A 14129-nucleotide genomic window follows, 5' to 3' on the forward strand; every position below is an offset into this window, starting at 1 on the left:
GGCCGGCGGCGGGCGGCGGCCGGGTCGTGGGGTGCGCAGCGGTGGCCGGCAGAAGGTGTGGCGTGGACTGCGGGTTGATTTCAGAAAACTTTAGGGGCTTATTCGAAAACAAATTTGAGAGAGGGGAGTGGACGGCGGGTTGTATTTCGAGAAAGTTCGAGGAGTTTTATGCAAAATGGCTGGAAAACGCGAGATCCGGACCGCTCGCGCGCCCGATCGGACGGTCGGGAAAAGTTGGCGACGTGGCCTGCTTCTCAGGCCTGGGAATTGGCCGCGAATCGTAGGGTAAGATGGGTGATGAAGCAATGCAAGGTACAGAGACAGAACTAAAGCCATCATACTTGCTGAGTTCAGGAGGGCAGAATATTAGCTATGGCTGTGTTTAGATCCGTAAAATAGTGGTAAAAAATGTTACATCGGACACTGTGGCACACTGTACTATTTTTCGTTTGTTTGTAATAATTGTTGTCCTACTATGACCTAACTAGGCTCAAAAGATTCGTCTCGTCGTGTACATCAAAACTATGCAATTAATTTTTTTATTTATCTACATTTAATGCTCTATGCACGAGATAAAAGATTTGATGTGATAGGTAAATAGTAAAGTTTGGAGAGAGAAATTTTGGAAGTGAACACAGCACATGTACTCAAGCGGTAGCGTTACGATATTACAGCATCACTGCACATCGACGACAGAATGACAGAAACGTGTAAAATGAAGGAATCAATTACTTGTAGCTCTGGACTCTAATCACAAATCAGCTTACGTTATCCATCTGGTGCAGAAGGAGCCTTGGTTACAAGCACAGTTATGCTATCAGCTTGTCGACATTTCCTTTCAAAAAAATCAGCTTGTCGACAAGGCAAGCAGCATTTGGCAGAGTGCATTCAGCAACAGTTCTAACAAATGTAAGGGCGCGTTTAGTTTCCAAAAATTTTCACCCAAAAATTTTTCACCTCCCCTTTAAACACACGTATGAAACACTAAATGTAATTAAATAACAAAACTAATTACACAGTTTGGATGTACATGACGAGACGAATCTTTTAAGCCTAATTATTAGTCATAAGTGCTACAGTAACCCACATGTGCTAATGACGCGGTCAAAGGCCTCAAAAGATTCGTCTCGTGGTTTCCAAATGAGTTCTGAAATTAGTTTTTTAATTAGTGTCCGAAAAGTCTTCCCGACATCCGATCAAAGTGCTGATTTGACATCCAAAAATTTTTGGATGGGGAACTAAACGCGCCCTAAAGACCAAAGAAAGAAAGGGTGTGTTTAGTTCCCACCAAATTTCCAAACTTTCCATCACATCCATCACATCTCCTATCACATCGAAACATTAAATATAGCAAATAACTCATGCATGGAGTACTAAATGTAGTTAAATAAAAAAACTAATTGTATAGTTTTGATGTACGTTGCGAGACGAATCTTTTGAGCCTAGTTAGGTCATGGTAGGACAATATTTACCACAAACAAACGAAAAAGTGCTACAGTGTACTACAGTGACTGATGTGATTTTTTTCTCCCCTTTTCACCTCATCTAAACACAGCCAAATAGAACTTCCTGTTCAAGAACTGACAAGCATATAATCTCAAAAAAAAAACTGACAAGCATATACTTACAACGGGGTCTTAATTTGTCTCTGTTCTAGAGAAACTCGATTTATTTCTTTACAACAAGGTACAACAGCTCCAGATCATAGAGATCTGACTGGAAAAGAGCCTACTATACAGAACACAACAATTGTACAGCTCAAAGGGGCAATTTAAGGAGTTGATCAGATCAGTCATAGACAGTACCGGAGAAGGTTGATCAGCTGGGGTACTTTTGCAGATGAATCACCACGGCGGGCTCGAAGATAAATTAAGCATGCAGAATCTGGCTGCTCGAAGGTGTCAGATCACTGAATTCCTTAGGAACATCCACATCTTGCCAACAAATGGAGTAGCTTGAACTCCTGCTACCAGAATTGCCACCAGCAGCAGGTTGCTTCTCAACATACCCAATCGCTACATGGAGACCTCGGCCAACAACGACAATCTTGCTGTCCAGACAACTGACGGAGAAGGGCTTCATAATCCGCTCGGGCATCGGAGGACCACTGACCGAGTCCCATGAATCCGTCTGCGGATCATAGATCTTAACCTTCATCCTCTCATACTCTGAAATGACAAACAGATGCCCATCGATGACCACACTCTGTCCCGTCCAACCTTCGCGCATTCCAACCGGCATTGCCTCCCACCGGTCGATCTTCGGATCATAAACCTGTCCTCTCGGCGACGAGAAGAACGGCCACGCGCAACCTTCAGTGACATAGAGCCTACCACTGATGACAGCAGAGTCCGAGGAGGCCATGTTGATGCCCATACTAGCGATTGGCTGCCAAACGCCCTTGTCCGGATCAAGAACCTCCGCGGAATTGAGCTCAAACTGGTTGGTGCTATAGCCTCCGGCGACATAAACCCGGCCATCGATCACGCCGCCGGCAAAGAAGGAGCGGGCGGCGAGCATCCTCGTCATGACGGTCCACCTGTTCCTGTAGATGTCATACTTGAGCACCAGGTGCAGCGGGCAGTCCATGTCGGAGACGAGGCCGCCGCAGACGAGGAGCGTGCCGTCGCTGGGGATGGCGACGCAGCCGAACCCCCGGGGGCACGCCCGGTCCCGGCACGGCATGGTGGGGATGGCGTGCCAGGTGAGGTGGCCGAGGTCGAGCACCTTCCACTGGATCTTGCCCGTGCAGCGGTGGAAGGCGAGGGTGAAGAGCCAGGGGGTGCGGAGGCCCAGCGCCCGCCGCTGCGCGAAGAAGCGCGCCTTGTCGGCGAGGTGGCGGCGCCAGCGGCGGCACACGAGGCGGCAGGCCGCGTGCGCCTCGACGGGGAGGCGGAGGAGGCAGCCGAGCGCGGCGTCGTCGGGGAGCCCCGGGATCAGCGGCGTCTCCCAGGCCGGCTGCTGGGCCTCCGTGGGCGAGGGCGGCGCGGGGGCGGCGGTGGCGAGGCGGAACTTGGGCGTGAGCGCCATCTGCGCGTGGCCGAGCTTGTGGACGGGGGCCTGGTGGGAGGACACCCGGACGTGGCGCATGCTCTGCCTACCTGCAGCAGCGAGCCTCAAACGTGCTGCTACTTGCTGCGGGGAAAAAATCCCCAATTCCTCGACCACGAGTAGAGAGAGAAAAAAGAAACGATCGCCGGAGGAAGGATCTACAGCAGCCCACCTGGTACAGGCAGCCAGAAATCAATCGCCGCAGAGCAGAAGAAATGAAGAATGGTGGCGATTCGCGCTATCCAGACCCTAATCCCTCGCGAATCCACCGGCAATCTCAGGAGACGAGGAGGGGCGACGAAACTGACCTGGAGACCCCTCTTGTTCCTTGGGGTTGGGGCCGGCGCCTTCTCCTGGAAGCGGCGAAGACCTTCACCTCCCCAGCCCCGCCATTGATTGGCTCTACTGCCAGCTGACGCTCTCGTTCCAACAACTACCACCACCACCAGCAGACCAGACGGACTGGCAGGCGGCAGCGACACCAAACCAGCAGCAGGCAGAGAGAGAAGAGGATGGGGAAGGAAAGGATAGGAGAACCAGAAGGGTGAGGTCAAAGCTGCCAATTAGTACCACCACCACTCCTCCACTAGCAGGCTAGGGCTAGCAGCTCGAACGCAGCAGCCTGCGATTTCTTTTCGTTTTCTTTCCTTTTTTTCTTATCAAGAAAAGAAAACACCTCGTTCTTGTTCGGTAGGCGGGCCCCACCACACGCTGCGTGCCTCGACTCGTAGGTCGTAGCACGTGTGAGAAAGCAAGAACACGTCACCTCTAGGCCGTGTTTGGTTAGGGGTTTGCCTTCGACCACTAATTAGTAGTATTAAATAAAATCTAATTATAAAATAATTTTCACAATTATGGTACTGTAGTATGAATTGTAGCTATAAGGTCTTTGACCGTATGACTAGAGGATAATTAGAGACGATTACTGTACCATCACTGTAGCCAATCATGATGGAACTTTGCTCGTTAGATTCATCTCGAAAAATTACACCCATCCCTGAAAAGTCTTTGCAAATAGATTTCATTTAGTACTTCATGCGAACATTCGTCTTTTTTATGAAAAGATGATGTGATGAATAACCAAACACAACCCTAGTATCTCGTCTTAAGACTATTCACACTCGTCATGCTCTAAAATAAATATTATCTATTATATATTCAGATTTTCTGTACCCATTAATTATTTATATTTTTATTCTATACCAACTATAACTATCCACTTGTCAGATTTATTAAATTATTTCCCACCCACCCCAACCGTCTCCTCATCCCCACACTCTCTCTATGTCCACCAGTGTCCCTCCCTCCCCAATGTCGGCGCTCCGTCTCGTCGGCTTCCAATTCCAGCCGGCGCGGATCCCGGTGGCCGCGGGGCAGGGGCAGAGCTAGGGATGCCAATTTCACCAGCGAATGCTGGTATCCACGGATTTTAGATACGAGGGTTGCGGTTGTGGGTTTGATATTCCATCTGTGGGTGGACCCGCACCCGCATATTGTAGGTGGGGGTTTGAAATTCCACCCGCGGATGGACCCGCACTCATCCAAAAACAAAGAAATCTCAGACCAGCCTCCATAGACAAGGCACGGTCCAACTATACTAACTATAAAATGAGCATAAAAACTTATGAATTTGTTCTTATTACTTTGAACTTATGGATTTGTTTTTAGTTTGCCCTTATTACTTATAGAAATGTGCTATTTGACTGTTTAAATTGATGAATTTATGTATTTTTATTGTATATATTGTCACACCCGTGGTCACTCAAAACCCGCGGGTGCGGGTGCGGATGCAGAAATACACCCGCGGGTTTGCTTGCGGGCTTGTTTTCTCAAAATCAGCACCCGCATCCGCGGGTGCCATCCCTAGGCGGGGCGGAGCTGCGGCAGTGCGCGCCCTCCTCTCCCCTCGCCGGTGCGGCCCGCCCCTCCCCCTTCGTCGCTGGCTCGTCCCGCCTCCGGCCACGCCCCTCTGGCCGCCGCCAGATCCGGCCGGCTCGCAAGCGGGCATTGCCGCGCCACTGACCCCGCTGGCCGCCGCCGTGCCGGTCTCGCAGAACTCGAGCGGGCGCACTGGCCTCCGCCATCGGCCCCCAAGGTGCTGGCGAGCGCGGGTCACCGCAGCACGTGGCCACATCTAGCCGGCCTCGATGACGGGTGCGAGGCAAGGGCGGGAGCGAGCGCGTCAGATAACGAGGGAGCGCGAGCAAGGCGGCGCTCTTCTCCTCCCGCTCACTCGTCGTCGCCCTCGCGCAGGTGCTGCGGTTCCCTGCTTCCTCCGCCAGCTCGCTCGCCGTCGCCCCGTGCCTCCTCTGCGGCCGCCCCTGGAGCGCACGGCGAGGTCCACCTCGGACAGCGGTGGATCAGGCGCGGCTAGCCGCGGCGCCTTCCTTTCCCACGCGTGGCGGAGCGGACCTCGTTGAGGAGGCGCGGACGGAGCAGGTGCGGCGGAGCGCGGGCTTGAGGAGGAGGCGGAGGCCGGCGGCGGACGCCTCCTTGCGGAGCGGACGGCTGGCCTCATCGCGGCGGCAGACAACTTCCAATGGCGGCGTGGTCCGGCTCCGCGCGCGAACAGTTGAGTCTCGGAGGGGAGGTGGGACTGGCGCGGGGCTCAGTGGACGTCCGCTACCCCGCTGCATTTGGCGGAACCACGGGCTCCCGCTACCGTAGCGGAGGGGATAGCGGATGCCGCTACAGCTCGATTTACGCTATCACTTTCCTTAGTACCATTTAAAGGTCGCCAGTGCGAGCAGCCTAACGGTAAAGTAACAGAGCATTACATTTTCTAAAAAAACAGGACAATACTTCTCTCGGTATTTTTTTTTCTTTTTTTTTCACGCGGTATAGAAATAAAAGAAAACGAAAAAGGATAATTGTAAATTTTCGTAATTGGGGTGGGCGTTTTGGTAGGCGCGCGTTATTAGTGGGAGGGAAAGGGTTGGTGGGGGAATCTACCTAATCACGGAGTAGTTAGCGCGGGATCAGCTCTCACAAAGAATTTCTTCTTAAATGACGTGGAGGTGCTCATGTTTCTAATTAATTGAAAGATTCAGTTGTGAGAGAATTTTTTTTTAAAAAGAGAGGTACAGAATTGTTGTGTTTGGCCGTCACAGCTTGGGTCCTTTCTTTTTGTTTCTGGCTGTAGCTGATTTAGTGCTGATTTATTGTAAGAAAAAAATACTGCTGATTGACTATTGACTGGTAGCTAATGTTAATTTAATGTGAGAAAAAAACACTGCTGAGTGGCTAGCTGATAAGCCAGCCGAATATAACGATTCGTTCTGTTCAAAACATGCTCAGTTATGTTTTCCCTTTTACAAAACGGAATGAACGGTAACACAACAGCAACAAAGGACGGTACAAGTTAGGCCGGCCCAATAAACGAGAGACGAAACGACAGCCCAGTGTCTTGTGGCAGTAGCTGGGCTGGACAATGTCAGGAAGAGACGAGACATCCCCACAGGACACTGGGCCGAGTTTGCGGCCTGTAACAAACACGAATACGAATACGGCGGTTTTTTATTTTTATATTTTATATTTTCATTTTTTACAAAATATATTATCGTTTTCGAAATTTACAAGAATATACCCCGTCCGCCTAGCTGCCGGGCGGCCGGCACCTGGTCGCCTCGCTGCCGGGCGGCAGGAGCTTATCTATAAAAATTTTCGTAAAAAAATTGCGTTCCGGTCCCTGAAGGACCGGTCGCCCGGCAGTGGGGCGGCCGGCCCCTCAGACCGCCCGCCAGCTGGGCGGCCGGTCCAGGCTAGCTGGTTCTTCAATATTTTCATAGGACGGAAAGAGCTCGTGTTTCATCTGCCTGCTGGTCTGATCGTGACAGGCTCATTGCTCTCTCTCCACCGAGCAAATCAGCACATGCTCTCCTTTTTCCACGCCAAGCACAGCAGAGCAATCAATTAGCAGCAGCAGCTCTCTCTCTCTTCTCTCTCATGCATGCACACTCACGCACAGGCAAAAGCTCTCTCTTCTTCTCTCACTCATGCACACTCATGCATGCACACTCCTGCACACTCTCTCTTCTCTCCCGTACAGGAAGAGCTCGTGTTTCATCTGCCTGCTGGTCTGATCGTGACAGTGAGGAACAGAGGTGGCGGCGGCTTGAGAGGAGGCACATGGCGTGAGGAGCAGGAGCCCAGGCTGCTGGCGGTGGTGTGGTTGGGGAAAAAGAAATAACTGGGGGCATTAAAGAGGAGCTCTGGCTGCTGCTTGTGCTATGTGCCAGTGCGTGAGTGTGCATGCATGCATGAGAGAGAAGAGAGAGAGAGCTGCTGCTGCTAATTGATTGCTCTGCTGTGCTTGGCGTGGAAAAAGGAGAGCAGGTGCTGATTTGTTCGGTGGAGAGAGAGCAGTGCGTCTGTCACAATCAGACCAGCAGGCAGATGAAATACGAGCTCTTCCCGTCCTCTGAAAATATTGAAGAACCAGCTAGCCTGGACCGGCCGCCCGGCTGCCGGGCGACCGGTCCTTCAGGGACCGGAATGCAATTTTTTTACGAAAATTTTTATAGATAAGTCACTGCCGCCCGGCAACGGGGCGACCAGGTGCCGGCCGCCCGGCAGTTGGGCGGCCGGGTATATTTCTGTAAATTTCGAAAATGAAAATATATATTTTGTAAAAAACAAAAACAAAAAACAAAAAAATAAAAAAACCGCTACGAATACGAATAGAAAGAAATAACGGCAATTTTGGGCTGGCCGATGTCGTAGCCAGCCTACGGATACGGAGCTACCGAGGCTCCGATCGAACCCCTGCAGATGCCTGCCGCCATGGCCGCATGGCTGACGGCGACCGGACTGGACCGATCACCTGTACCAGCGAGCGCCGGACCACCGAGCCACCGAGGTAGGCGGCAGCTAGCGGCGGCCGTTGCCGCCACCGCGCAGGCGCAGCGGCCCTGCGGCGAGGGGCCGGGATCGCAACCAACCACCCCATCTTTTTCTGAATCGAGACCCCGGCACCGCTACGAAAGCTCGCACGGGAGCCGAAAAATCAGACGAAAGCTTGGACGGATCGAGCACGACAACAACAGATGCAAGTGCCATCGGTGTCGTCGTCCATTCTGCTGGGAGGGGATGAGCAACAAGGAACAGCGACGGGGCCCTGCGGCGTCGGTTTCCGACGAGCCTTGAGGCGGATACTCATTGCGAGCAGAGCAGAGCAAGCTAATAAGGCGTGCTGCTGCGGGGACGCGTGTCGACACACCAGAGCGTGTATCGATTATTCGAGCATCCTCTTGCCACAAATATAATTAGTGGCTATATACGGGCATTGTGTTGGTGAACAGTCGTCGTTAAACATCGAACACCGAGCGCGCAGTCGTCATCTCAGTATCCATATGGATGGGCTAAAACTAAAGTTTTAGTTATAAAAGCAACTCTAGCAATAGCCTCTAAATGAGATCTTCTAAATATTAAATGAGAGACTGCCTCTATTTTATAGGGACTTCTAAATTTGTTTCAACTCTAGTAATAGCCCTCAATTCTAATTTATAATAGAGGGCCCCCAAAAGACCCCCTAAAAATGGAGGGTGGAGGAGGGGATTTGGAGGCCTCCCCAAAATAAAGGGACTAGAAGGGGGTCTGCTGGAGTGCATCTTTTTCGTTTAACCCTCTAAACTTCAAATAGGAGTCTGTTTAGAGGATCTGCTGGAGTTGCTCTAACTAAACTTTAAATGTAGTACTGAGAAAATTTGCTTATACCCCTATGCCAAGCGCGCGTTGTAAGAGGGTAAAGTTTGGGGAGAGTTTTTTTTTGTACTTACTATCCACTATTAAATTAGTACGTTATCGTGGTGTGGCAAACCACAGCCGGGTGGCGGAATGCACCCGCCTAAGCCCAAAGGGTGAGTACTCGGGGGTTAGTTAGGACTAGTTCTATCTCCTAGAAGAACACGATGAACACAACAGGTTTAGAGTGGTTCGGGCCGCCGGAGCGTAATACCCTACGTCTTGTGTGCTGTATTGCTTGAGTCTGGGTGAGTTTGTGCTCCAGAGTGCTTGACAGCATCTTGTGTACAGCGAGCGCCTTCCTTTTATATCTCAAGGGAGGCGTGTACATGGCCGTTGGGTCCCTGACAGGTGGGCCCAACGATGTAATATAAAATCACATACTGTTCATACATTATGGCGTTACAGGCGGAGAAGATCTCATTCTTGGATTTACCTGGTTTGTCCGTGGGAATCTTCCGACCGGCGTGCTTTGCCCTGTCTTGTCGAAACGGCGTCAGGGTGTAGCGTGCGGCGTCGCCTGTAACGTAGCTGAACGGGCCGTGTAGCTTGCGGCGTAGACGGCATGATGGAAAAAGTGCCATGCCGTCGTATCCATTTAATGCGGCAGACGTGCTCTGCGCGGATGCGGCGCAGGCGGCTGCACTGTGTACCTCGGTAATACGCGGTCTATAGTGAGACCTGGCAAAGGCTGCCCCGCGTGCCGCGGCGGCAGAGCACGCCTCAACCACCCGCATTGAATGCGGTGGGTGGGCGAGTCTTTCAGTGGAAGACCCGCGCCCGCGGGACACGTGGCGGCTCCGGACCCCCGGCGGTATGTTGGTTCTACGTGCGCGGGAGGTCCGGACGGGCGCGAGGAGGTCCGAGCCCTCGGTTGTTGGCTCGGAGCTTCCCCTCCTCAGGGACACGTGGCGTCACCGGACCCCTCCCAGAGCGGGGAGCGAGTCCGGGGCCGTTGGCCTGGTGAGGAAAGAGCCTGACTTGTGGGGCCCGGCTGCTCCGCCTCATATGGCGTAGCTACAGATGACTACGCGAGTCCTGACTTGTTGCAGTAAGAGTGGGTATCCCTGCTACAGGGTACCGACATACGTACTAGTCTACCGACTTGTGCTCCCACAAGGGCTAATAATAATTATCTATCTCACGCCCTCTTTTATCTATACTATCTATTTCTAACACATACTCTAAAATATATATATATATATATGTCTAGTTGCAATAGATTTAATTTTGTATCACATCTCTATATGTGTGTTTGATATATATTTAATTAAAACATTTATTCGTGCATTCTTATTTCTTTCATCATACATGAATACATAGTGACACATGAGTAGTATTTTTATATAAAAATATAATATATAATGATAGAAATAGTAATTTCAAATTACATAGTGGTGCAATTTAATATTTTGTTATATATAATTATATAATTTGGATTCAAATTTAGAAGTTACTTTAACTTTAAATAATGATATAATTGGATAATTTATATGCAAATTTAGGAGGTTATTTGTATTTTTTTTATAATGGCATGCATGGATGAGTAATTTACACAAAGATTAGGGGGTTACTTTAGATTTTTTTTATAATGGTAGAGGTGGGTAATTTAGATATATGTTTAGGGGTTGCTTCAATTTGCTTTATAATGTTAGATGTGGGTAATTTATTAGGAAAGATAACAGATCCAATGACTATTATGATTAGAGTTGTCGGATTGATGACTGCATATTTTTTATTTTTGTGAGAATTTCTAGAATTTTTTTAGAGTGTACACTTAGAATCTGTGGCTTCACGTGGAGGCTTCAAAGGAGCCTCCAATTAGTAATAGTATCAGGGGGTGCAAATTGGTGACTCGTAGGTGCACCTCCAACCCTCTTCAGTTCAAAATTTTGTACTAATTTTCCAAAATGAGATCTAATTTTGGAGGTTGGTGGTGCACCTAAGGGTCACTAATTGACACCCCTAAATAGTATGATAAGATTAGCTGGATTTGGAGGCCTAAAGAACTAAACTTTAGTTGAGAGTTGGCTAATCTTTAGCCTATGTTTAGCCTCCCTATTTGGATCATATGGAGCAAATTTTTAGCTAGTTTCTGGATCCAAACATACTCTTATACAATGATGTTGTGAATAGACAATTATGGTCCTCCAATAATGTAGAATAATGGGCTTCCACAATTTTTGGATCAACACCTGGATTAGAATTTATCACACTCAAACTAGAAGAACTAAGGGAGCTCATACCTTCCACAAGCCGCACACGCATCGGTAACTTTGCTTTGATTAGGACAAACATGTAAATCGGCTGCTGGAACTTAGTTTGTTGCTGAAAATCCTTCTGTTCCTCTCATTGGTCCAGTCGGGCGGGCCCAAGGTGTAGCAAGGGTATTCAGACGAATACCCATTATTTCTGGTAAAATTTTTTATATACAGTGTATCATATACATATGATGCAAAAAATGCAAATATTACATGACATAATAGGTTTTGAAATTTCTAGTTTCTGCTTCTTGCTGAAAAATCATAGCAGCCCACGTTCTACCCCTCCCTACCCGACGGTCCACAAGTCCATTATTGGTCAGGTAGCTAGTGAGCCCGCCTGATAGGCAGGCCAAACGCTCATGCGTCCACTCGGTCCCTCGATTTCCAATCCTCAGCTGCAAGACCGCAACCCTAGCTCCTCGAATCAGCAATCCCGGCAATGAGGGCACGACGAAGCCAGATGAACAAACAAATGGAGGGGCTCGTCGACCGCGAGGACGGACAAGGGTAGAAGCTCCGCGGCCGGGCAGATAGACGTCGTCATGGGCTTGGTAACCGAGCGGGCCACGAGATGCGAGTAGCGGCCAGGTCAGCGCCTTAGCTAGGCAAGGGCGCAGGGCTCGACCGTGCACGGCATGGTGCGCATGGCCAAGGCAAGGCGTTGCCACTTCGCCAGGATGGCAGGGCCTCCAAAGCTCTGACACTCCAGCAGTCCGTGCCTTGTGCAGTATGGGCGAGCAAGCTGCTGAGCGAAATCAAGCTGAGCTGACTAGTGATAAATTTGATCTTTATTTTAAAAACTATTATTGTAATTTATAAATTTTGAACAATCAATTTTTTTTTACACTTTTTGAAATTTTGAATACCCACCTCCTAATTCCTGGGCCCGCCTGTGGGTCCAGATATTCCACACTGACACCATTAAGATAGCTGCCACTGACCTTTGCTTCTTGAAATTGTGTTGTTGAAGAACCAAAGCCCACCAAGTATGAATATCATCACAACCAGTATGAAGAGAAGGCGGATCCATTCCAAACGTGCCCAATTGAAAACCAAGTGCCAAACTTTCTTTGCATAGCTGCAATTTAAGCACAATGCAATGCAGTCTCAAACTCTTGATCACACAAGTTGTAGACCGGATTACAAGGCAATGTCCTAATCAGAAGTTTGTCGGCAGTCAGGATCTTGGACCGTAGGAGTAGCCACAGTGAAAATTTTGTGTTTCACTTTATCGTGAGCCTTCCACAGCGTTCTTCCATAAAATTTTGTGTTTCACTTTCTCGTGAGCCCCAGTGGTGGTGGAGAAATAGCTAGCTGACTTGGCGCTGAGAGAAGAAAAATTGCAATGATACAATTTACAAAGCAGGAACTCATACTTTGTGCAGGCCATGGATCCCACTGCTCCACTCTATATTTCCTTAGGTCACGTAAATCTTCTAGCGATTTCTCCATCGCCAGCTAGCATTCTCTTTCCACCTTTTATGCTTCCACGTCATCAGATCACTGTCCTCGTCAGCAGTCAAATAGCTAGCTGAAATCGACTTGTTGCAGACGCCCTTAGTAACAAGAATGGATGGAAAGAAAGAGAATACTTATATCGTCGGTTTTGGAAATACGTGAAAAAGGATGCGATGCTTTTAAAGAGTTGATAAACTGTAAGAAAAGTAGTGAAGCTATACCAAGTACTCTCTCCATCCTAAATTATTAGTCGTTTTGGGTTTTCTAGATACATAGTTTTAGCTACGCATCTAGATATATATCACGTCTAAATGCATACTAAAATTGATGTATCTATAAAAATTAAAGCAACTAATAATTTAGGATAAAGGGAGTACAAATCAGAACGATACAATAGTACTGTACATCAATGTTGCAACACACACTAGCAGTCTTTATGTTAACGTTCATGGCTGCAACAGCCTTTTGAACCTAGCTAGTTCATCAACAACTTTTCGAAATCACGGTGATGTAAGTAGCAATCTCCAACAATGGAGCGCTGTGTCTCCTCGTGACTTGTGAGTTGGTATGCCTTCGTCCTTCCCTTTCTATAAATAGTAGAGTGGCTCATCCGTCCACTCACAGCCACAGGTCTCCTCCTCCCCTTGTGTTGGTACCAGCAGCTAATGTTGCCAACAAATATAGCAATCATAGAACTTGCATTAGCAGAATGCTAGCTTAGTAGCACTTTATTAGTTCTACTGGCAACCAATCCTTTTATGGAGCAGCAGATGCAGATCGAATAATCGTCGATAGGACCTTTACATATATGCCTTCATGGAGTCCTCCGAACGTGCTCCACCGCCTCCTCCGGATGCACGCGGCGGCGGGCTCGTCGACGGCAGCGGCGGCGCGCGGCTGTACCCGTGCCTGTTCTGCAGCAAGACGTTCCTCAAGTCGCAGGCGCTGGGCGGGCACCAGAACGCGCACAAGAAGGAGCGCATCGCCGGCAGCATCTGGAACCCCTGCGGCGGCACATCCTACGCCGCCGCGGTGGAACTGGACGCGCTCGCGGCCGCCGGCAGCGCGCTTCCGGCGGACACGTTGTCGATGTTCGTGGCGGGCGCCCATGGCCAGCGCTTCGGCGGGGCTGCCGCGGGCGGCGCCAGGGCTGGGGAGGCGCACAGGGACGCCGCCTCCGTGGCGCTGCGGCGCTTGGAGCTGGAGAGGTCGCGGTGGACCGGCCACGTGCCGGCCCTGCACGGCGGCACCGAGCACGACGGCAGCAGGGACGGGTTGATGGGTGACGTGCTCAACTGGAGCAGGGGCACGCAGCAGGCCGCCGCCACGGCGCCGAAGGAGACCACGACGGCGGCAGCGGCCTCCGGTGGTGGCGGCGAGGAGCCCGACCTCGAGCTGAGGCTCTGGCCAGCTTGACGACCATGAGCTAGCTAGCGTTCTTCGTGTGGCGTGCCAATAGCGCTCAGTCATCGTCTTGTGTGGTTGCCTACTATACCGTTGTCGATCAGTCGTGTTGCTTGTTTGTGTTGGGTGTTGGAGGATGGGAATGTATTGATGTATCATACTGTATCTTATCTTATTATTACTAATTGGAGGCTTAATGTGAAGCCATCT

At 49.9% G+C, this 14129-nt stretch overlaps 2 protein-coding genes across 2 annotated transcripts; one reads left to right on the top strand and one right to left on the bottom strand.

The window, feature by feature from the left end:
* Positions 1 to 1570: 1570 nt before the first annotated feature.
* Positions 1571 to 3677, bottom strand: LOC120659350 (F-box/kelch-repeat protein At1g30090-like). Its single transcript, XM_039937466.1, has 2 exons — positions 3360 to 3677; positions 1571 to 3223 (listed from the first exon to the last, which is right to left on the bottom strand). Exon 2 carries the CDS (start codon positions 3088 to 3090, stop codon positions 1870 to 1872), a length of 1221 nt encoding a protein of 406 aa, XP_039793400.1. The 5' UTR covers positions 3091 to 3223; positions 3360 to 3677; the 3' UTR covers positions 1571 to 1869.
* Positions 3678 to 7841: 4164 nt separating this feature from the next.
* LOC120659154 lies at positions 7842 to 13931 on the top strand. The gene is made up of 2 exons (XM_039937201.1): positions 7842 to 7909; positions 13436 to 13931. Exons 1-2 carry the CDS (start codon positions 7842 to 7844, stop codon positions 13929 to 13931), a joined length of 564 nt encoding a protein of 187 aa, XP_039793135.1.
* The last annotated feature ends 198 nt before the right edge of the window (positions 13932 to 14129 follow it).

The sequence above is a fragment of the Panicum virgatum genome, chromosome 2N, assembly GCF_016808335.1.
Source record: "Panicum virgatum strain AP13 chromosome 2N, P.virgatum_v5, whole genome shotgun sequence".
Taxonomy (NCBI): Eukaryota; Viridiplantae; Streptophyta; class Magnoliopsida; order Poales; family Poaceae; genus Panicum; species Panicum virgatum.